At 42.4% G+C, this 24543-nt stretch overlaps 1 protein-coding gene across 1 annotated transcript in view; it reads left to right on the top strand.

The window, feature by feature from the left end:
* trappc14 (trafficking protein particle complex subunit 14) overlaps positions 1 to 24243 on the top strand; it is an 80220-nt gene extending 55977 nt beyond the window's left edge. Inside the window, exons 9-12 of the mRNA XM_084043365.1 lie at positions 2146 to 2318; positions 18845 to 18984; positions 21144 to 21343; positions 23613 to 24243. Coding sequence (XP_083899491.1) covers positions 2146 to 2318; positions 18845 to 18984; positions 21144 to 21343; positions 23613 to 23784 — 685 coding nt within the window. The 3' untranslated portion in view covers positions 23785 to 24243. The remainder of the gene's footprint in view (positions 1 to 2145; positions 2319 to 18844; positions 18985 to 21143; positions 21344 to 23612) is intronic.
* The last annotated feature ends 300 nt before the right edge of the window (positions 24244 to 24543 follow it).

The raw sequence follows: 24543 nt of genomic DNA, 5'->3' as shown, positions 1-24543 counted from the left end.
GCTGGCTGGCGCAATTCCTGCCAGGACTGGCAGGTAGAACACAGGGGTGGGTTTCAGGCAGCCAGTTATGATCCTCAGGGCGTTGTTAATGGCCACATCCACCTTCTTGGTGTGAGGACTTCTGCTCCATGTTGGGGCACAGTACTCGGCCGCAGAAAAGACGAGGGCTTGTGTTGAGATACGTAATACCTTTGCGGAGGCACCCCAGGTCGTACCAGCGAGGCGACGGATGAGTGAGACCCTTGAGGTTACTTTGGCCCTCACTTCCTCGAGGTGTTGTTTATATGACGAGGTCCTGTCCAGGCGTACGCCAAGGTACTTTGGGGCCTGTTGGAACTCCAGGGGTTTGCTGTTGAATGAGCACGTGACAGCTGCTGGAACACAGTTGCAAAAAACAGCACGTCAGCGCCCTCTGTTGGGACTTAGTAAAATTAATTTAATTGAAAGCCACTTATATAATGCTGCCTGTTATATATTTTTGCTTCGTTTTTGTTTTTCCTTTGAAGACGTCGCGGGCCGTATTGAGATGGATCCGGCCCGCGGGCCGTATGTTGCCCATGTGTGAGCTAACTCCATCAAAGGGGGGTGGAGTTATCTGCTTTTGTTGATTCCAGGCTCCACCCCCTTTTGACCTCCAACCTCATTGTGAGCTTGGAGGTCCATTCAGCTGTTCTTATCAATGATGAACAAAACCTCCTAACTCCATTTTTTGTTTTGTTTTTGTCATTTCCTGAAAAATGAACATTTTGGAGTTAGCTGGTTTCTACCCGACAGCAGAGATATATACACAGGGCAGATATAAGAAATAACTTAAAAATACAAAGAAATTACTGACATTTAATCGTTTTCAAAATAGTAGAAAAAGCTGATCTACAAGCTTAAACTTTGTGACACGTTGTAAGCTTGTAGATCAACTATTTCTGCTATTTTTGGAAGAAAAAAAAAGCGTCAACATGGATACGATTATGGCGATTATGCAAAAATAATTGCGATTATCTCAAATAATTGCGATTAGGCATGTAATAATTAGGGATGTCCGATATTATCGGCCTCCCGATATTATCGGCCGATATTAGCATAAAAAATGATATCGGGAAAATATCGGTATCGGTTTTTGAAAAAAAAAAAATTGTTTTTTTTTTTTTTTTTTTTTTTTTGCTTTATAAATAAGTTACAGGAGTTCTTACTGTATATGGTGTGTGTGATATGAAATTTGAGCTTACCCTAATCACAATAATCCCCGCATATATCGGTATCGGTTGATATCGGTATCGGTAATTAAGAGTTGGACAATATCGGTATATCGGTTATCGGTAAAAAAGCCAATATCGGACAACCCTAGTAATAATAATTGTGACAGGCCTACCCTCCACAGCCTTCCGTATAGCATGTAGCCTCGATCTCCAGGCTTTTATTTTCCCTCGCGTTTTGCTCAAAAACAAAGCCTGGACCAAGCTGTTGACATTCCTGGCATAGGAAGTGGGAGTCAACCTTTTATTTCCCCAAACCAACCAGAGTGCAGTGGGCGTCGCTCCAAATGTTGTGACGTTCCGGGCTCTCAAAATGCTGCACATTGGGGGAGGAGGAGGGGTGCGAGGCGGGGTGGGGGCGGGGGCACAGATCGGTGAACCAATGAGAGCCACCGGTTGTTTTTCACCAGAGATTTTGAATCCGCCCCCCTCTAGACCAGATATCAGACGCTCTGGGGCAGGCTATATAATATTTGACTTCTTGCCTTCTTGGTGCTAATAGGCTCTATGCACAGCAGCCATATTATCACTTCCTTCACAGGTGTTACCAATGACACTAATGAAGGCTCTGCTCCATTTAGTGTAGCACAGTGGTTTCCACTGTGTGTACAAATGGAACCAAAAATGGAGAATGTACAAATGTACACTCTCAGAGTTACACACCCGTAAGGGGCCATTTGGAAGCCCATGAGGGTCCCTGGACCCCAACTGTAGACCCACTGGTGTAGCAGTGTTTCCAGTGGGCCAACATGCACAATATCAGCACCCTGACTCTGTTTGACCAGAATGGAACAGAGCCTTCATTAGTATCATTGGTAACACCTGTGAATCTCTTCATAAATTATGGCTGCTGTGAATAGAGCCTTATTGTCCCCCGGTGGCTTCCGTCCCCCAGGTACATCTCCACCCACTACTCGCTGCCCAGCATTCGGCTGGACTGTCCGCGGCTGGTGATGACGGCGGCCTGTCCCAGCTCCGTGCGACCCCAGGAGCACTTCCGGGTCAAGTACACGCTGCTCAACAACCTGCAGGACTTCCTGGCGGTCCGCCTGGTCTGGACCCCCGAGGGTGAGTGTGCCACTTCTGTTCTGTATACAAAACAATGACACGTAGTGATGTTTTGAAACGCTATACTGTACCTGCTACTGGTCCCTCAGAGTAGCTGTTACACTACACTGGACCACATGTGGTAGAGGAGCCAAAAACTGTACTCAAGTAATATTTATATATATATATATATCCATTTTTTTTAGTTGAAGTATCCCTTTAATTCAAGGCTTGGTTGAGGAATTGTTAGAAAAATAGTTTTTTGGGGGGGTCAAGTATTCCTTTCAGAGTAAGGAAGTATCTTGTAAAAATTCTTACTGAAGTTACTTCATACAATCTGTTTAAATAATCAGAATGTTATTGAAATGTCTGAAATAAATGTCTAAAAAGTGTAAGTTCAATAGAAGAAAATGATAATAATATAGATTACATTTGGCCCAAAAGTAATGCAAGTAATTGCATCGTTGCTGTCAGGCTTTATCTCCATATTCTGACTTATTGTGTTTTTTAATAGACAGACCCGACAGACGATAATCTTTCAGGGTCTCAATTTCTAATGGACTTACCAGTAATGAACAGCCAGCTCCATTCCTGCACCAACCCGAACAGGGCTTCCCCTAAGGGCCTACTGGGTTACTTTGTACCAAGCGCCCAGGGCTTCCCCCTGAGGGCGTACTGGGTTACTTTGTACCTCTGTTATGTTTGTGTGTGTGTGGCCAGACTGGCTGGTTCAGATGACCATGAAACTATGCATTTTCCGTGTGTTTGACAGTTCTTAAATGTTTGGTCAATGTTGACATGCTCCATATCGCCTGAAAATGTTCTGTGCCAGGGACCCCCCAGAGGAGAAGATTTGTGTTTAAAAAAATTATTTAAAAAATGTTCAAAAATAGCAGACATACAAGCTCACAGCGTGGCACGAAGTGAGCTTATCTGCTATTTTTGAAAACCACTGTTTCTATTCTAAACCACTGTCCTAAATCCTTTCTGAAAAAACTTATATTGCTATATTATATAGCTAAAATCTAAAATGACACAGATGCTTTCCCGGTTTTAATGGGCTAAACCACTTCATTTGACTATCAAAATGTTTCCGAAATAACCAAAATAGCAGAACTACAAACTCACAACGTGTCATTACTCTTATACAGCAAAGTAGGGCATTAATGTACAAAAATAAGACAAAAAATAAGACATAAAAATATACAGGTTTCTGACGGGTCGAGAAATAAATCCCGACAGGGTGATTAGGAACCGACATATAGGGATTTATTTCTCAATAATGACCGGACACCCGTCAATTATCCCGCTTATTACACGGTTACTTATTAAATTAATTAATAAATTGACCCAAAAGTAACAACAAAACAAAGTATTTCCTTCCTTACAGTAATGAAAGTATTCCATAAGTGTTGTGGACACGGTCGCCTCGGAAAACAAGGACGTGTAGTTGATCAAATAGAATACATTCTTGGTTACGGCCTATTTCTCGCTTTAAATGTTTTGAAAAACATTCTTGAGAGCAATGTTTAGTTGTAAATGACATTGTGCGTTTGTTTACATGGCTGTCATGTTGGATACGGCACAAAATCAAGCAGCGCAGCAGGTGCTCTGAGCCTTTTGATTAGACAGCGGTCTGTTATTGAGCTCATCGGCCATTATCCAGAAATAACACACCGCTGAATTCAGTGATTGACCAATCAGAGTCAAGCATTCAACCAAGCCGTATAATAAGCGCGGTTTAAGTCAGGGTGAGAGAAGATTGTATTGAGCAGGTTGAGAAGAGTAATAAGCAGTGTTGCCATGTCTGCTTATTGTAGCCCATTTAGACCTTATGCCGATTCTCTAAATTAGGGGTCTTCAACAGGGGGTCCGGGACCCCTAGGGGGTCCTCAGAGCTACTATAGGGGGTCCGCCAAATCTTTGTGTGATAGGATTTTTTTTTTTTTTACATTAACCACTTGAACCAGAATTCCTTTTCTGAGGGGAACATTAGCCGAAAATAGCAGATCTACAAGCGCTCAACGCCTCGCGCTGCGAGGCGTTGAGAGCTTGTAGATCGGCTATTTTTGGCAAAGAGGCTATAGGTGTAGAGGGAAAAAATAGCAGACTAAGTAAAAACAAAAAAAAACTTTCATCTGAAACACAATTTTATACAATATAGAGTAGGGGGTCCCTGCTTTATCTCTCTCTCAGCTAGGGGGTCCTTGGCCTGAAAAGGTTGAAGACGCCTGCTCTAGATCAGTAGTTCTCTCACACTCAAGATTTTTCAAAAAATTTCAAAAATAGCAGATGTACAAGCTCGCGCTTGAGAGCTTCTATATCTGCTATTTTTGAATAGCCAACGCTAAAATCCAAAAATGACACAGAAGCTCTTCCAGATGGTTTTAATGGGATAAAAGACGTCTAAAGTGTGGTTGCTTATTTGGGCTTGGTTCCTAATTTTGCTCAAACCATCCATCCATCATCTATATTTAATCGCTTATCCGGAATCGGGTCGCGGGGGTAACAGTTCCAGCAGAGAGATATCCAGTCTTCCCTTTCCAGAGCAACATTAGCAACTTCCCCTTGGGGGATCCCGAGGCGTTCCCAGGCAAGTGTGGAGATATAATCACCCCCATCTGGTCCTTGGTCTGCCCCGGGGTCTCCTCCCAGTGGGGGACGCGCAGCAAGGACCTCCCTAGCTAGGGAGACGCTCGGGAGGCATCCGTACTAGATGACCGAACCACCTAAGCTGGCTCCTCTCCAAGTCGAGGAGCAGCGGTCCTACTCCGGTCTATCACGGATGACTGAACTTCTCACCCTGTCTCTAAGGGAGAGGCCAGCCACCCCATCTGATTTCATCATTTCGGCAGCTTGTATCCGCGACCTTATTCTTTCGGTCATGACCCACCCTTCATGACAATAGGTCAGAGTAGGAACAAAGATTACTCTGTATATCGAGAGCTTTGCCTTCTGGCTTAGCTCTCTTTTCGTCACAACAGTGCGGTACAGGTTTGTTCAAACGAGTGGTTCTCAAACATTTTCATGTTTCCCCCCAAATTAAATGTGTGTTAAAATGTAAAAAAAAAAATCCCAAGATTTATTTTTGTGGAAAATAGCCGATGTGTATATATATATATATATATATATATATATATATATAGGTTTAAAGTGCTCATGTGTTAGTTGCTTCTTCTGCGCTTATCTGTATAGACCTGGTTGCTTATTTCTCTCGCAAAATCTGGCAACGCCAGTAGCGAGGACAAAACAAAGGAGACAGCGTGCATGTAGGAGAGGCGTGTAGGAGCAGAGACAGTCAGGGGAGTGCTGTGAAGACCGCCGTATGTAACTGATATCCACACAGAGAGCGAATGAGAGTTTATGCACAGCATGTATGAAACTCTATCAAGCATTACATAATGTGTTTTTTTTGGGTGCGGTAGCGTATTGTACAGAGTCGAAATGACCTGGTCTTAGCATGGCTCACGTGTTTTCGGTGAAGTGTCACACATTGTTGTGAGGTGACATCAGACACCCACACGGTGGCCCAGCTGTGAGAAACACCTACTGTACCAGATGTTACTGTGTGTGTGTGTGTGTGTGTGTGTGTGTGTGTGTGTGCGTGTGTGTGTGTGTGTGTGTGTGTGTGTGTGTGCGTGTGCGTGTGCGTGTGTGTGTGTGTGTGTCATTTGACATCTTATTTATTAAATGCATCTGACAGATTTCATGGTCCCATACAAACCTTCACATTGCGATGCACTTGGCTTAGCTTGTAGATCTGCAATTTTTCTGCACTTATTAACGACAGTCTTGTAGTGGTGTAAAGTAACTACATTTAATCAAGTACTGTACCTAAGTGAAATTTTGAGGTACTTTTACTTTACTGGAGTATTTCCAATTTTCAGTACATTTACTTCTACTCCACTACATATCAGAGGAAAATATTGTACTTTTACTCCACTACAATTTTTTGAAAACTTTAGTTACTAGTTACTTTGTAGATTTTGATTATTATTACAAAACAGTCATTAACCACTTCAGCCCTATACAGTATGTATAGGGCTGTATATACAGTTTGGCCATTTGAAAAGAGACAATCTACAAGCTCACAACGTGTCGCGACTCGCCTAAAAAATGTCTGTACTTTTTCCACCACTGCAGTCTTGCACGATGAAGTAGGATTGATTTATGGGAGAAAAACATAAATCACATAGAAAGTTGAAATATAGAGATACAAGCTTTCTGCCCAAACTGAGAGGAGGTGTTACTAACAGAAAGAACACAGCGCCGTCTGTTTGTTCTCTGATCATCTAAGGACAGAAGTTGACATGGGCCGTCCTTTCATGAGGATGAGGAGAGACTAGGACAGTTCGGTGGTCTTGTAGGAGAAGGCGGAGGGACTGGTTCAGGTGGGAGGTGCTAAGATGAAAACCAGGTATACTTAACGACGAAAATTATTTTAACACTTTCAGTACACTTTAAAAAAAAAAAAATCTTCCTCCTAGTATAATCATAATACCTGATGATCATGTTTTTGGGGGGGGAGGGAATCACGGCACCCCATCAGTGTTCAGTGATATGGATCAGCTGGGATATCAGATCAGAAGATCTTTTCCATCATCTCTCTGTCATACTGTGGTTCTCAAAGAGGGGTCCGGAGACTCCCAGGGGTCGTTTAGGGTGTTCCAGAGGGCCACCAGCAAAATGGCAGTTTAACCACTTTAGCCCTATTGTACACTTTGTCTATTATTCTTACATTTTTATCGCACAATTTTGTAACCCCTATTTTTCACCCAGTGCCAATGCCCTAAGCGTGTAATCCTGGGCACTACTCTCCCTCTGCCAGCCATACACTTTGTCTATTAAAAAAAAATGCTGATATACAAGCTCTCAATGTGGTGCGATGCATTGTGTAGATTTTCTATTCTGTTTTGGGTTGGCATGACAAATAAGAGGGAGAGAGATGAAAGTGTTCGTCTGGACATGTCCCAGTGTTGATTTTGACAGCAAATTTTGATTTAGTTTAAGTCATAGTCTTTTGAATAAAATTCCATTTAGTTTTAGTCATATATTTTTTTGTTTAGTCGACTAAATCTACAATTGATTTTGTCGACTAAAATGTATTTTTGCGGTGCCTTGATGGCGTCGTAATGGCTGATTTTACACTTGGTTGAATCCTGAAAATAGCCGATCTACAAGCTCACAACGTTGTTAGCTTGTAGATCTGCTATTTTCAGAGCACAACACCCAAGTGCAACCAAACATAAAATGACTCGTCTTTTAGTTCTACTGGATCTCTTCTCCTCTAGTCCCTCACTACATTTTAGTCTAGTTTTTATTTGTTGTCAAAATTGTCAATATATTTAGTCTTAGTTTTAATCATCATAGCTTAGTTTTTATTTAGTTTTCGTCCGTGAAAAAAGGTAGTCGACCAACATTTTTCGTCATAGTTTTAGTCGACGAAATCAACACTGACTTGTCCTGACTGGCTCCAGTGTTTCAGGCTTCAAAGTGACCTCACTTACTGAAAGTGGTTCTGCATGACCCGATGGGTAGAGAATGGCATTAACACTGCCAGGTTTAGTTGTTTGACTCTCATACAGTAGAACTTCCACCTACATGTATGTACAATGTACTGTTGTACAAGTACTGTACAATGTCAGCCAGTGCAGTCACTGTCACTGCACTGCACTACACCTACAGTTTTACATGTTTTTACATGGTTTAGTACTTTTCAACTCTTCAGTGTAAACTGTAAACCAATCATTTTTCTCTCTAAATATATACCGGTAGGTGAAAATATAAATACAAATAAAAAACAGTTAGTGTTAAACGTTGCCAGATAATGTGAAGATTGTTTCAGAATGATATTGGAATAAAATGTCATCAGCTGCTAATTTAAAAATCACTGGTTTGTGTAATCATGTATTATTTACTCATTTTGATGACGTCATCATGCAATGACATCACGACATCATCATCACAACCATGTAACTGTCCTTTAAAATGACTTGTCGTAGTACTAGTTACAAATGTGATTTACCAAGGCATCAACCTGCTTTTTTACAACTTCCTCTTGTAATTTAGTTATCAGCACTGAATCTTGTTGGTGAGTGAAATGTTTCACTGGGTGGCACATCTGAAGGGAAGAGAAAATAAGGACCTCCAGTGTGTTGTGGTAGTTGGACACGAGGTCTACTGCTTTGAAGAAAACTGGTGGAATGATCCGATTGAAGTGTATGTCTTCAACACAGTGTCTCTGTGCTGGACGATGTTGCCCCCTGAGACAGCTGGAAGAGGAGAATATCACCTTGAGGGTCCCTCCATGGGTGTCCATCTACTTTATGGGGCGCGGATTGCTTGATGTATTTGATGTCAACACCCACAGATGGTTCAAGCCCAGGGTTTGTGGGAATGTTCCAGAGAACAAGCATTACTACGCAGCCTGTGTCTTGGGGAAGGCCATATATGCAATGAGGGATGGATACACTAATGTCATCTACAAGTTGGACACCACCACAATGGTCTGGTCTTTCATTAACACCAGAGGCAATCCAACTGCTTCCTCGGGTTACTCGGCCACCATCATCGGGACGAAGATGTTTGTATTTGGGGGCCAGGACCCAAGGTCTTGGTCTCACATTAACAACATTAGTGTGTTTGACACAGAGACCAACTGCTGGCTGAGCAATCCTTCTACACTTCTTCCAGAAGGACGCAAGGATCATTCAGCCTTTGCCTACAATGGAGAGCTGTACATATTTGGTGGCCAATGCGAAAACAAGGACTTCAAGGATCTGTGGAAATTCAATCCAGAGACCTTCTCCTGGAAGGAGGTGGAGCCAAAAGGAAAAGGCCCGTTTTCAATGTATAATGTGTTATGTTGCATGGTGGGAGATCGTATCATCTTCTTTGGAGGATACAAACAATGCTTCTTCAACCCATCCGGAACCGCTACAGCGCCTGTTTGCACTGATACACTGTTCATGTTAGATTTGAGGCCTAGTCTGAAGACATTATGCAAGCTAACGGTTATTCAGTACAATCTGGAGCAGTCAGAACTCTCACACAACATCAGGTGGGAACTGGCAAAACTGAAAAAACTGGAACAACCAAAACTGAAAGAAATGGTTCTTCGATTAGTGCGGCAAGATTATTGTCTTTTTAAGGGGTATATGTCTTTACTGTGGCGCAGTCGGTAGTGCTGGCGCCTCACAGCTAAAAGGCCCGGGGTTCGATTCCCGCCGGGGACGCTGTGGTCACTGGAGGCGTGTCTTATCCTCCGCGTCATCAGCGCCCATACCCTAGGTAAGGTTGGCGAAAGGGCCTACTCTGTGTGGAGTTTGCATGTTCTCCCCGTGTCTCCTAGGGTATAGTTAATACCCTCACAAAAACATGTAGTAATCCTGGTCACTATACCACCTCCCCCATGACAGCCCGGGGCGCCTGATGGAGGGGAAAGGAACTGGTTGGAATAACGTGTTCGTTCCACGCGCTACGTCCTACCGGGGAAACTCCCCCCTGACAGGTGACAAGAAGGTCAGTTGGCTCTCATGCATTGAAGGAGGCATGAGCTCGGCCCTGGCCTCCCTAGGCTGGTGGGGGGAGTGTAGCGCCCAGGGTCAATTAGAAAATTGGTACCGTGTGAAAAAGGTGTTACAAAATCGTGGGATTTTTTTTTTTTAGAATGTACTTGATTAAATGTATCGATTTTCAATTCATTGAATTTGTATTTGGAGCTATTGAAAGTTACAGTTATGGTGTGTGTGTGTGATATCAAATGTGAGCTTACCATATCACAATAATCCTTAATCATATTCCAGCTTTTGGAGAGAAATGAGACAGACTCCATAGAGCACTGCAGAGGGGAGGTGTGTGTGTCTGTGTCCAGCTGATGCTCGTTGATGATCGATAATGTTATATACATCAAGGCAATTATGTTTTTGCACTCTTTTTCGGTTTCATTGTTTCTATTGTGGACAAACCCTACTGTTGCAACTATCCATTATTTTCTTAGCGATTATTCTATTGATTACTTTTTCCGATTCATCGAATAATCGAGAAGCAAGCATATCGATTAACCACTTAATTTTACACTTCATCGCAAAAATAGACGATCTAAAATGTGTAGATCTGCTACTTCGAGGAATTTCTTCTTTTTCTTTTCGGCAATAATGCCCAAGATAGGGATTGATTGTTAATTGACTATTGTATTAAATTATGGATTATTTTTGGATTAACTTTTGCACCTCTATGTGTCCATTCAATATTTTATTTACTGTGCCCTAGTGCCAAGTCAAGCCAAACCAAACTGTGACAGAAAAATACTTCTTCTCCCCAATCCTGGCCTAGTCATCCTATATCGTTGCTGTAGGGCAGAAACCTCATCTCCATATTTTAACCTTTTGGTGTTTTTTGGGGCGGTGTAACCGCCCCCTCTAAGTGAGTTTTGGACACTGACCAATCCTGCACCGTGATTGGCCAATAGTCTACAACGCAGTCTACACCCCTAACCCTTCCATTGTTAATGCAAATCGATACTTTTGCAAAGTCAGCCAATCACATTACAGCTAGTGTCATCACCACTAACTGTAATGTGATTGGCTGACTTTGCAAAAAAAAATATATATAAACAAAAACTTGCTTCTCGATTATTCGGTTGTAAGTCTAAATATTGCTTTTGATATAATTTCCGGTAAACTCATTGAGTGCCATTGACGCCATGTGACGTCATTTAACACATTGGCTGCCATGGACGCAGATCTGCGTTCATTTGCGCAAAAGCCCGCACGCTGCCAAGGACGCAGATCTGCGTTCTTTCAAAAAAATAAAAAAATAAAAAAAAAAGTTTTTTGTTTTTTGTTTTTTTAAAAACCCAAAGACCAAGGAGATATGATTTTCCGAAGATTTAGACTCCCAGACACTTCCTTGTAACTTAAAACTTAAAAATTCTGTATCTCGGCTCCTAAGTACTTTTTTTTCTCATTGAAAAAGTCTGGCAGCCTACTGTAGGAAAAAAAAAAAAAAGCTGGCAGCCAATGTGTTAAAACACAGCGCTTCAGTGCCATTGGCGTCTATAGGCGTCATTTGGTGTTTTCAGTGATTATAATAAATTAACGCTCTACTTGATCATACTACAGCGTCACACAACAGCATCAAAAGTAGCAGATCTAAGCGACGCATTTCTTTTTTCTTTTATTAAATTTTTTATCCCACGATTTTGTAACCCTTTTTTCACCCGGTGCCCAATTTCTAAGTGATCCTGGGCGCTACACTCCCCCCACAGCCTAGGAAGCCCAGAGCCGAGCTCATGCCTCCATCAATGCATGAGAGCCAACTGACCTTCTTATCACCTGACAGGGGGGATTTTCCCCGGTAGGACGTAGCGCGTGGAAGGAACACGTTATTCCAACCAGTTCCCTTCCCCTCCATCAGGCGCCCCGGCTGACCAGGGGGAGGCAGTATAGCGACCAGGATTACTACATGTTTTTGTGAGGGTATTAACTACCCTAGGAGACATGGGGAGAACATGCAAACTCCACACAGAGTAGGCCTTTCGCTGGGGATGTCATTTGGCTTCAACGCTTTGGCATCTGGCGGCTCAACTCTAGGTCATTGGTTCTCAAAATGGGGTCCGGGGACCCCCAGGGGTCCTTGGTGGGGTCTCCAGCAAAATGTGTTAACATAGCATCACAATAATGTTAACCACTTTAACCTTTCATACTTTGGGCTATTCAAAAATAGCAGATCTACAAACTCAGTGTGGCACCGAGTGCCGTGCTATGAGCTTGTAGATCTGTTTTTTTCATCCTTAAAATGTGTGCAGATCTTTGAATATACATATTTTCAAAGTGAACATTTGTAACTCAAATCTTTGCTTCTGGGGGGTCCCTGGAACAAACATTTTTTGATGCAAATATATATAATTTTGGGGGTCCTTGACATAAAAAAAGGTTTGAGAACCACTGCTCTAGGTAAACCCTGGCTTGCTTTGTTGTTGTTGACGCTGGTGTTATTGGGATTAAAAGTACATCTATTGCAATTAATGAACAAATATAAAAAATACATACATGTAGGGAAAATAGCAGATATACAAGCTCACAACGCGACGCATCGTGAGCTTGTACATGGGCTATTTTAACTATATTTGTGTGCCACCTTTGTACAACTAAATATGATACAGGGTTAAGTGGTTAGTCAGACTAATCGATTTCCAATTTCTTTGTGTTGATTCGTTGATATATTAGAAAAAAAATATATAAACAAAAACTTGCTTCTCGATTATTTGGTTGTAAGTCTAAATATTGCTTTTGATATAATTTCCGGTAAACTCATTGAGTGCCATTGACGCCATGTGACGTCATTTAACCCATTAAGACCTGAGGCCGCTTCTAAACATTTTCTAAATCCTAACAGTTTTTCGGAAAAAAATATTTTCACGATTTTTCAAAAATAGCAGATCTACAAGCTCATAGCGCGGCACTCGGTGCCGCGCTATGAGCTTGTATATCTGCTATTTTTGAATAGCCAATGAAACCTAAAGTGACACAGATGCGTTCCAAGTCTAAAAGGGTTAAAATACAGCGCTTCAGTGCCATTGGCGTCTATAGGCGTCATTTGGTGTTTTCAGTGATTATGATAGAGGGTGCTCTTCCGCAACCTGTTATTGATCCTAGGACTCCAGAAGAAGAGTACACCCGGAAATCACGTGATCTTAAAAAAAATAAAACCCAGCCGGTCCGGTGTAACCAAGCCCCCAGAACCCAGTGCTTGCATTGAAGCGAAATGGACATGCTGGCCATTCGTAGGTACTGCAGCTTAAAACGGATGGGGCCACTGCAAATGTACGAGCAAAAACGGTTTCGACCAATGGGCTTGACTCACGAGCTTGCGCACAAGCTTGCGCACAGGGACGCGCACCTCTGTGACGTAAAACGCGTCACTTCTGTGACGCAGAACGGATCACAGTGGCCCCAAATAGGCTACGCCCATCACACTTTACAACCCGGAAGAAGGGGTGAATTCGCTTCATGCGCTGTGTGAGCAACTCAATGCAAGTGGACGGGAGGCGATATCCGGTGCCCTCTCTATTATTTTTAACTCTATGGGTGTAACGTATAATCAGATTTATACAAATGTTTGTTTCTCTGATTTCTTTTCCCACCCAGATTGCGTCTTTGGTGAAAACAAGCTATATTCAACTGCCGGTAACTAAAGAACCGGATGAAAGAAGAGACTCTCGTCTCGGTTCTCATTTTTTTCCCCGGTCATTTTCGGCCAGAATAGGGAAAAACACGTTTTTTTCACACGGTATAAAAAACGAACAAAGAGCTCCACTTCTATTGTCTTTAGTCTGGATGACGAACAGTCATCGTCTTCACATCCGGTTATGACGTACGGACTATTTGAGCCTGTTTTGGGGGGGTCAAGCGAGTGAGTGAGTGATCGAGGTGTCTATTTGCTGCTCTCTGCTGGTCATCTGTCGTATGTGTTTAAAACCGCAGCCAGACAAACTTAGATGAATTTAAATAACAAAATAACAAAACAAAAAAACACGAAAATCGCTGGCACTGGGAGAGTACTTTATGAAAATACTCTACTCTGGCAGTCAAAGAGTTAATTCCTGGCACTGAATGAGTTAATTACCCAGCCCCTATTGTAGTTACTGTCGCAGAGGTTGCTCTAGATTTAAGATTTTGTACCCTTAAACAGCCTCAACATGTAGATTCACAACTGGCATTACTGTGAAATGTTAAGGCACTTCAAAACAACTTCATTAATACCCACGGGGGGCAATTAGTTTGGAACAGCATATAAAATAGAAGCACAGTAACATATAAACAGACAAACAAACAAACAAGTAAGTCATTGCTGTAGGGTGGAAACTTTTGTCCAAATAGGATCCAAATAAAAAAAAACAGCCGATCTACAAGCTCTACGAGCTTGTAGATCTGCAATTTTTCGTGACATTGTAGTGACGAAGTAGGGCATTAATTTACTAAAAAACATAAAAAGTCAAAATATGGAGATAAGACTTTTTCTGCCTGACGGCAACGAAGTACCCCAAGGAGCTAATGTGGAATAAAATTACCGTAAACACCCTCCAGTAACAAGGGGAAATGAGGTAACTAACATTTCTTTTAATAAATACAAGGGAAGAAATGAACATACGGCGCTTTTGAAAGTCGAATCGACGAGGAGATTAACATTTTAGAACGTCAGTTAGTTTTTTACAAGCAGATAAAACATAATGGCACGCCGATGGCAATGGAGAAGAGCCGCCTGCTACAACATGTCCAGGAGAAGACTAAACGCTTGCAGCACTATACAGACATTCAAGACAAGACAATAAATAAATATAATAAAATATGTTTTTTTATAAATGAATACCCTATATAGGGCAGTGGTTCTCAAACGTTTTCGTGCCAAAGACCCCCAAATTGATATAAATTTGGCCGCGGATCCCCCATCAGAATATTTATTTTATGCCAGGGACCCCCAAGCTTTTACAAGCTTGCAGCGCCGCACAAAGTGTGAGCTTGCAGATCTGCTATTTTTGAATAGCCAACGTATAAAATATAGATAAAGGAGTTAAAATGCATTAACACATTTTGCTGGAGACCCCCTGGAATGCCCTCAAGGACCCTTGGGGGTCCCTGGACCCCACTTTGAGAACCAATACTATAGAGGGCATTTACTAAGTATACTTGATCATAAGTAACAAACATAGCTGAGCTTGTAGATCTGCTATTGTTGCTATTTTTGAGCAAGTAACATTTTTGTCTCCGCCAGGCCAAAAGGCAAGGCGAGAGAGTATGTTTTGCCCCCTGTCCGTGTGTGTGTGTGTGTGTGTGTGTGTGTGTGTGTGTGTGTGTGTGTGTGTGTGTGTGTGTGTGTGTGTGTGTGTGTGTGTGTCCGTCCTTCTGTCTGTGACCAGCTCATCTCCGCCACCTTTGGCCCGGTCGCTGTGAAACTGCGCACACACACTCCCTGCATGCCACAGCAGAACCTCTGCCCCACATTTTTCCGATCAGCCTGTCATATCGCCACCATGAGGCCGACTTTTGCAAAACACATTTTTTGCTATTACTCCCACAGATTTTGTCCACACGCAAATCGGTACACAGTATCTCTATAGCCATGTGATCAACACGGATCATCCATATTCCATCCTGATTGGCTAAAATTGGCTTCCAAAGTTTGCAGGATTGGTTCATTTTGAACAAAATGCTTCAAATCATGAACGCAGCATGAGATTTCCGTGAAATTTTCCACAGAGATTCCCACATGGCCCAGGAAGAAATGCCACCCTTTTCACATTGGCCTATTATAGCGCCACCAGGAGGCCACAATAATCTACCTGACCTGGCGGAGACTTGTGCTCCGAGGAACACTTTTTCTAGTTGAACATGAGTTTTCCACCCGACAGAGACGATATACACCACAGTTAAAACACCGAGCAGCTATGCTATGAAAGATTAAAAGAAAATATATTCATTAAAAACAAATTATGTAAAAGGAAAGCAATGTGCTCTCCACACTCGTGGGTTGTACATAATATGTTTGTGGCCACACTGTCTTGCTTGCGTGCATGCGTGGCATGGGGGGGTGTTAGAGAACCAAAATCTGTCCAAAGCCATTACATTTCAGGAAATAGAAATAAATAACCGTTGTTCCAGGTGTTGTTATTATTTAGACACTATACTCTTCATTGGGTTAAATATTTATATAAAGAAAAAACACCAACAGACTTAACCACTTTCACTTTCAAAATGTTTCAAAAGTAGCGTTTTTTTTTTTGCTGATCTACAAGCTCACCACGCGTCACATTGCGACGCACTGTGAGCTCGTAGATCGGCAATGGTCTCCAGTCCATTTTTGTACGACAGTCTTGTACTATGAAGTAGGACAGGGGTCTTCAACGTTTTCAGGCCAAGGACCCCCTAGCTGAGAGAAGAGATGAAGCAGGGACCCCCTCTACATTATATAAAATTGTGTTTCAGATAAACGTTTGCTGCTCTTTTTTCCCTCTACACCTATAACTCTTTGCCAAAAAATAGCAGATCTACAAGCTCACAACGCCTCGCGTTGTAGATCTGCTATTTTTTGGCGAAAGTTCTCCTCAGAAAAAGGGATGCTAGGGTTCAAGTGGTTAATGTAAAAAAATAATAATAATATCACAAAGATTTGGCGGACCCCCTGTAGTAACTCTGAGGACCCCCTAGGGGTCCCGGACCCCCTGTTGAAGACCCCTGATGCAGGACATTAATGTATGGGCGGGAAAAAACTAAACATAAAAAGTTGAAATATAGAGAGGGGATGTGTTACTAACAGAAAGAACACAGGGCCGTCTGTTTGTTCTCTGATCGTCTATGGACAGACGTTGACAGTGTTGTTCAGTGTGTTTCTGTGGTTGTTATTGTTGTGAGCCAGTGAAAGCAGCAGATAACAGCAGCACCCTGAAGCCTCTATAAAAGATGCTTACAAAAACAACAGAGGATGACGGCCCCCTGGCAGAGAAATCATGTCGTTTCCGTTCAAGAGCGAATTCTCTGTTGTTGTCCTCCTCCTCGCTTCACAATACGCCTCTGTGTTCACATCCTCTTTATTAACCACATGAACCCTAGCGAACCCCTGTTCTGGCCATGGGATAGGACGGTGGTTCCCCAACTTCTTTTCGGATCAGGGGGCCTATTTGAAAATCTTGAAAGCGTTTGTTTGCGGGCCCGTGTGCATGTTCAGAGCATGTTCATTTTAAAGGTTTCATGACATGCTGGTTTACAAAACATTGAAGTCTTTATTATGGTCCTTCAAACGTGTTGTAAAAGGTTTTAACTGAAAAATCCACTCCAGTGAACCATGGCAGGTTCTTTTCTCTCTGTGTTCTGAGGGCTTTTCACCTGCAATGGGGAAAAAAAACTGTTTGCCTGCGGGTGTCGCTGTTGAAGGATTTTGCCTGTCAATCATCGCCTCTGCGATGATTGACAGGCAGAAGGAGAGGAGAAGGAGAGGAGAGGGGGCGGAATTAAAGAACTGTGACATCAAAGTCCACGGGCCAATCACGGCACTTTTCGGAGCCTAATTATTCAGAAAACCCCACACCACAGAAAATCCATTAAATGTTCAGAACCCCCCCCCCCCCCCCCCCAAGCCAAATTTGTTTTGAAATTTGATGTCATGAAACCTTTAATGATGATCAATGGAGTGTGTTCCGGCGTGGATCAATGGAACCAACGTAGTGTGCTTTTAAGTTCTCATTTATTGGTATCACAATGTAAACACATTGTTTTCCAAGATTTTAATGTTATATTCTCATTACAATCATAGTGTTTTGACAATTATTTGGGGGCCCGCTTGCAGTACCCTCATGGCCCACCAGTGGGCCCCAGCCCACAGGTTTCGGATTCACCGTACCAGGCGAACATTCGGGGCGGCCATAGCTGAATGGGTCAAGAGAGGCCGCCTGGGAAAACAAGACTTCAAACATTTTAATCCCTATCCGAGTGGATCAGATTTATGTTTTGGGTAGTTCAAAACCAAAAGACAGCTTCCGTATCCGACCTGTGATCATAGAATTGTTATCTCAATAACAAATGTAAGTTTGATTAGTAAAGTCATATCTTTGACACCCTAAATCCCCAAAAATCGGACCCACTCGGATGGGGATTAAAAGGTTGGAACTCTTGGCTCACTTCTCTCAACAAAATACAGTATATAGGGTTTAAGTAGTTATAAAAGACGGTCACCATGATTGTGTATGACGCACTCTTCGTTTCCCATTGATTTTTTATCGATCGATTGACAGAAACGTAATGTTCAACAACAAAAGATTGCACAATCGTAGTCAAAAGGATGCACCTTTTTAAACAAGTGCTCCTTTTTCAATCTGACTGGTCTTCCAATCATACTGTAGAATATATATATATATATATATATATATATATATATATATATATATATACATATACATATACATATACATATACATATACATATACATATATGAGAGAGATAAAATCTGAAATGACACATATGCTTTCCCCGGTTTCTTTATTTGTTCTATTTAACACATTCACTGCCGGGGGCTTTCTAATGCTGGCAGTTAGCCTCTGCCAGCATTTGTAAGCATTCTGACGAATTTTTCAAGAACCACAGGATATTTATCTCCAGTATGATCGATCCCTGATGGTTGCTAATCACGGAGGAAATCGCTGTGCTTCCGTGACAACAAAAAAAAAGTCATCGTGATGCATGTATCGCCAAAAATACATAGTAAAAAAGTAAAAAAGTACACAGGAGCCGAGATACAGGATTTTAAAGTAATAAGTTAACCAGGAGGTGAATGGAGCAGTACATCTTCGGATCACGTTATCTTGGGTTCTGGACGTTTTCCCCCCAAAAAAAGCAAAAACGGATATATCCGTGAATGAATAGCACCTGGCAGTGAATGTTTTAACCTCCATTTCTCTTTCCCTTTGCCCTCACCGTACCTCTATCCTCTCTCTTCTCATGGACTACTACAAAATGATGGATTCTGTTTCTTTTTTTCTTTCTTCTGGTTTCAGGTCGTGGAAGTCGTGCGGAGGAGGCCGGGGTGGGAGCGGTGGTGTGCCAGTCTCCGCTCAACAACCTGGGCCAGTGTCGCAAGGGCAGCACCCTCTCCTTCACCGTGGCCTTCCAGATACTCAAGGCCGGCTTGTTTGAGGTACAGACTGTCAGGGCCGTCGCCATTACAAATTGAAGTCTGAAGTCAAATCTTTGCTTCTGGGGGGTCCCTGGAACAAAATATTTTCAGATGGGGGTCCGTGACCAAATACATATAATTTTGGAGGTCCTTGACATGAAAACATTCATACAACGCGTCACAAAGTGACGCGTCGTAAGCTTGTGGATCTGCTATTTCTGCTTTTTTCATGGATGAACATTTCTTGAACATGGAAACGATTCTGACAAAATAATTGCGATTATCTGAAATAATTGCGATTAGACCAGGGGTCTTCAACAGGGGGTCCGGGACCCCTAGGGGGTCCTCAGAGCTACTATAGGGGGTCCGCCAAATCTTTGTGTGATTTTTTTTTTTACATTAACCATTTGAACCCTAGAATTCCTTTTCTGAGGGGAACATTAGCCGAAAATAGCAGATCTACAAGCTCTCAACGCCTCTCGCTGCGGGGGGGTCCCTGCTTCATCTCTCTCTCAGCTAGGGGGTCCTTGGCCTGAAAATGTTGAAGACCCCTGGATTAGACGATTATGTAATCATTTATAATTGTAAAAAGAGTGTGTGTTTTCTCATTATGCTACTATCCAATTCATTTAGTGAGGCAAACACTAAACATACAGACATACTATACTATACATTCAAAATGTGACTTTGTTGTATTTATAACACATTTTTGAAAATGCACCATAATGTTTAGGCCTGTCACGATTAATATTAAATTACATAAATAGTGGAAATAGCTCAGCTATTTGCACCAGTCATGGTTTTTTAGTATAGTTATTAAATGATGTAAGTTATTTGTCATAATCTGCACCGTGCACCTTTTGTTCACGCAGCCTGAAAGCCAAACAGAAATGTAATTTGTATTCATAATGTTCCAGTGCTCAACGAACAGAAACGCAATGAATTATTTGAGCGACACTTAATCGCCACGTAAAATGTCATAAGCGTGACAGCCCTGCTAATGTGCAGGGGTTGTACCGCGCAGTGGTGGAAAAAGTACTCAGATATTTTACTTAAGTAAAAGTATCAATACTGCAATATAGAAATGCTCTGTTACAAGCAAAAGTCCGGAATTCAAAGTACTAAAATGTTTGAAAATAGCAGATCTACAAGCTCTGCTATTCCTATTCAATTGGAATCCTGAAAAGTATTTTTTATTTAATTTCAAATGCATTTAGCTATACTTATGTTAACTTTATGAACTTAAATACAAATACATTGGACATAATCAGTAATCCGATATTAACCTGCGGGCCACATTAACTCATTGAGTGCCATTAACGTGTTTCGCGTATTTTACCGCTATGGTGCAACGGGCCATTAACGTGTTTCACGTGTTTTTTGAAAAAAAATGTTTTTTTTAACCCAAGATATCATCATCTGAAGATTTGCAGCTCCATCCACACCTTGTTTAGCTTAAAACTTAAAAAGGCTGTATCTCGCTTCCTAAGCACTTTTTTTTACTTCGAAAAAATAAAAAAATCATAATGGCCAGAAATAGATAATAATAATTTGGGCACTCAATGAGTTAAGTGAAGGTGGGGGCCGCATGTGGCCCCCACCTACTGTCTGTCTGCTCTCTCCTACACTGTCTTCGTCTGAGATATCCTACTGTCTGTCTCTCCTACACTGTCTCCGTCTGAGATATCCTACTGTCTGTCTGTCCTACACGGTCTTCGTCTGAGATATCCTACTGTCTGTCTCTCCTACACTGTCTCCGTCTCAGCTAAAGTGTTACCTGGTAGTTTTAATGTGCTGTTCCACTGAGTTTATAATGCATGCATTATGACCAGCACTTATACATTATATTATTATAAGTTATAATACTTTATAAACCTTGTTATAAGTTGTTATGCATAAATATAAATATAAACATTTATAACTATTATACGAGTGCCGTGCTATGAGCTTGTAGATCTGCTATTTTAGAAAAATCTTGAAACATTTTGTGCAAATCTTTAAATTCATATATTTGAAACAATCGGCACTCGGTGCCGCGCTATGAGCTTGTAGATCTGCTATTTTTGAATAGCCAAAGAAATCTAAAATGACTCCGATGCGTTCCCGGATTGAATGGGTTTAATACAAAGTCTTAAGTATCATATTTGGTGGTTTTCTTTGCGTCTCGTCTTCCGACACAGCTGAGTCAACACATGAAGCTGAAGCTGCAGTTCACGGCGTCGGTGTCCAGCGCTCCGGCGGACGCGCGGCCCCTCAGCCTGTCTCTGTCCAGGAAGAGCTCGCCGTCCAGCCCCGCCGTCAGAGACCTGCTGGACCGGCAGAGTCTGGGACGCTCGCAGAGCTTCTCCCACCAACAGCCCTCCAGGTCCCATCTCATGAGGTACTGTATGCCCAAACATAACACACGACTAGAGCAGTGGTTCTCAAACTTTTTTCATGTCACGGACTAGGGGTGTGCCCACACTAATTTCACGATACGATACGACTGGGCTCACGATATCGATACGATACGACGATATATTTATTATGAAAATATATGGGGGGGGGGGAAACAAATGCAAACAAATACTTCTGTTTTTGCATTATTATTATTGCAAAAAATATATATTTTTTGAATAACAAACAAATTCTTCTGTTTTTGCTCTATTATTATTATTAAAAACGATACATATGGTCACGAAAACGTATCACGATATATCGCGAGACGATATATCGGCACAACCCTATCAAGGACCCCCAAATTGAGTGGCCGCTGACCCTCACCTGAAAATATGTTGTGCCAGGGACCGCCCAGAAGCAAATATTTGTGTTAAAAATGTTGGCCTTTAAAACATTTTCAAGATTTTTCAAAAATAACAGATCTACAAGCTCATAGCGCGGCACTCTGTATGCCCTCAAGGAGGACCCTGGGGGTCCCCGGACCCCACTTGACTAGAGAACCAACATTATCTCTGTCTCTGTCGGGTGGAAACCTCATATGTTCAAATAATAGCAAAAATAGCAGATCTACAAGTTCACAATGTGCCACGATGCAATACATAGCTTGTACATGAGCGTATCTGCTACTTTTGATGCTTTTGTGTGACGCTGTCGTATGATCAAGCAGGGTGTTAATTTACGGAAACAAACATACTTTTAACGGTAAATGTATCTACAGTGCGTATGTGATGTATCTCTGTAGAAGTGTGGAATAAAAATGTAATGTAATGTAAAAATATATATATATTTTTTAATACTAAGTTAAAATGGAGATAGGAGGTTTCTGCCCAACAGCAATGATATAACAACATACATCCAGCACCATCTGGTATTGCCTAATTTGACCAGAAATAGCCGGTCGAGCCAAGCGGCTCGACCGTGTCGGTGTGAGTGTCCAGATCGTGTCATCATAATAGGAACGGAAACGATAAATGAATCTTGATTTTATTCACCTGTTTAATTCCCATAGCTCACGTTCCTCCACTCGCACCTGGTTTTAATTAGGGAGACACAATTGGGGCGGCTACCGAGCCCCCAGAACGCAGAGGGAGCAGTGTAGCGCATTGGACATGTTGGCTGTTCAACTGGTGGTACTGCGGCTTATTACGGCCGGGGTCAGACACATGAACGAGCGAAAACGGTTTTCGACCAATGGGCTCGACTCACGAGAGGTGACGCAAAACGCGTCACATAGGCCCCAAATAGCCTAGGTCCCGCCCGTCACATTTCCCAACCCGGAAGAAGGGGTGAAAAGGGAGTATATGCGCTGTGTGAGCAACTCAATGCAAGTGGATGGGCGGGGATTTCCGGCGCCTTCTCTATTATCTTTTAACTCTGTGGCTGCTACGTTCTTTATCCAACTCAAGATGACGGCCGTACGGTGCATTACTCGTTTTGAACTCAAACAGTACAAGCAAATATGTGTCTGAAAACATTGAGATACACGCATAAGGTGAGAAAATAAGCAACGTATTAACATAAACACGCTTCACTCTGTCCATCTCTTTCTCCCTCAGGCTGCGTGAGATAAAGGCTACAAACATAGCATTCTCTGGCTAACGTCTTCCCATAGCCCGAGGGGATGGGACCCTTCTGATTGGTTCAGAAACATACAGGCTATTAGGCTCTATTCACAGCAGCCATATTATGAAGACATTCACAGATGTTACCCCAATGATACTAATGAAGGCTCTGTTCCATTCTGGTCAAACAGAGTCAGGGTGCTGATATTGTGGATGTTGGCTCACTGGAAACACACTGTTACACCAGTGGGTCTACAGTTGGGGTCCAGGGACCCTCATGGGCTTCCAAATGGCCCCTTACAGGTGTGTAACTCTGAGAGTTATGGGGGTCATGGAAACCACTGTGCTAGACTAAATGGAACAGAGCCTTCATTAGTATCATTGGTAACACCTGTAAAGGAAGTGATAATATGGCTGCTGTGCATAGAGCCTATTCACCTGTTTCCTAGGCTGTGTTTTCCACTTCCTGTCGATTTGATCCAATGAAATCCAATGAAACTGGTCAGACGACCAATGATATCCAATGAAATCGACAGGAAGTGGAAAACACACAGCCTAGGAAACGGGTGAATGCCGTTTCAGACTGAAACTTCAAAATAAAAGCCATTTCAACCAGGTCTTTAAAAGTGTGCGTTTCTTTCTCCACAGGACGGGCAGCGTGATGGAGCGGCGGGCCATCACGCCGCCGGTGGGCTCGCCGGTGGGCCGGGCCCTCTACCTGCCCCCCGAGAGGCCCGTCCTCTCCCTGGACAAGATCGCCAAGAGGGAGTGTAAGGTGTTAGTGCTGGAGCCTGTCCGGGGGGACGGCCAGAGCGGATAAAAACAACAACAAACCCCCCCACACACACACACAAAAAAAAAGACATCTGTCCACCATCCCTCCTGCTCACTTTTCCATATGGAGCCTGGAGGGGAGCGTCGAGTCGACAGTGGAACGAGTAAAGACGTTCCTTCTGTTATCGTCTCATGACCAAAACTAGCCCAGTGGTTCTCAACCCTTGTTCATTTCAATGACCCCCCCCCCCCCACCCCAGCTTGATATTCATTAGGCCCAGGGACCACCCATTTGATGCCATTTATATCTCTCGAGACTGGGACCCTAACCCATTAACCCTTTAAGACCTGAAGCCGATTGAAGACTACAAATGTCTTCTAAATCCCAACAGTTTTCTGAAAAAAACGTATGTTTCTATATCAGTGGTGCTCAATCTTTTTCATGTTAAGGACCCCCCAAAATTATATGTATTTGGCCGCAGGCCCCCCATCTCAAAATATGTTGTTCCAGGGACCCCCCCAGAAGCAAAGATTTGAGTTCAAAATGTTTGCTTTGAAAATATATATATTCAAAGATTTGCACACATTTTCACGAATTTTCAAAAATAGCAGATCTACAAGCTCGTAGCGCGGCACTCGGTGCCGCGCTATGAGCTTGTATATCTGCTATTTTTGAATAGCCCAAAGTGTAAAATAATGCTTTTTAGCTCAAATCTAAAAATGACACAGTTCCAGGTCTTAATGGGTTAAAAAATAAATCCTTTCTGTTTTCTTAAAAAAAAACGTATGTTGCTACAATATATCA

Source organism: Gymnoscopelus microlampas, assembly GCF_963454915.1.
Source record: "Gymnoscopelus microlampas genome assembly, chromosome: 19".
In the NCBI taxonomy this organism is placed as follows: domain Eukaryota; kingdom Metazoa; phylum Chordata; class Actinopteri; order Myctophiformes; family Myctophidae; genus Gymnoscopelus; species Gymnoscopelus microlampas.
The sequence above is the reverse complement of the archived record's forward strand: the minus strand, read 5'-3'. Positions and strand labels throughout refer to the sequence as shown.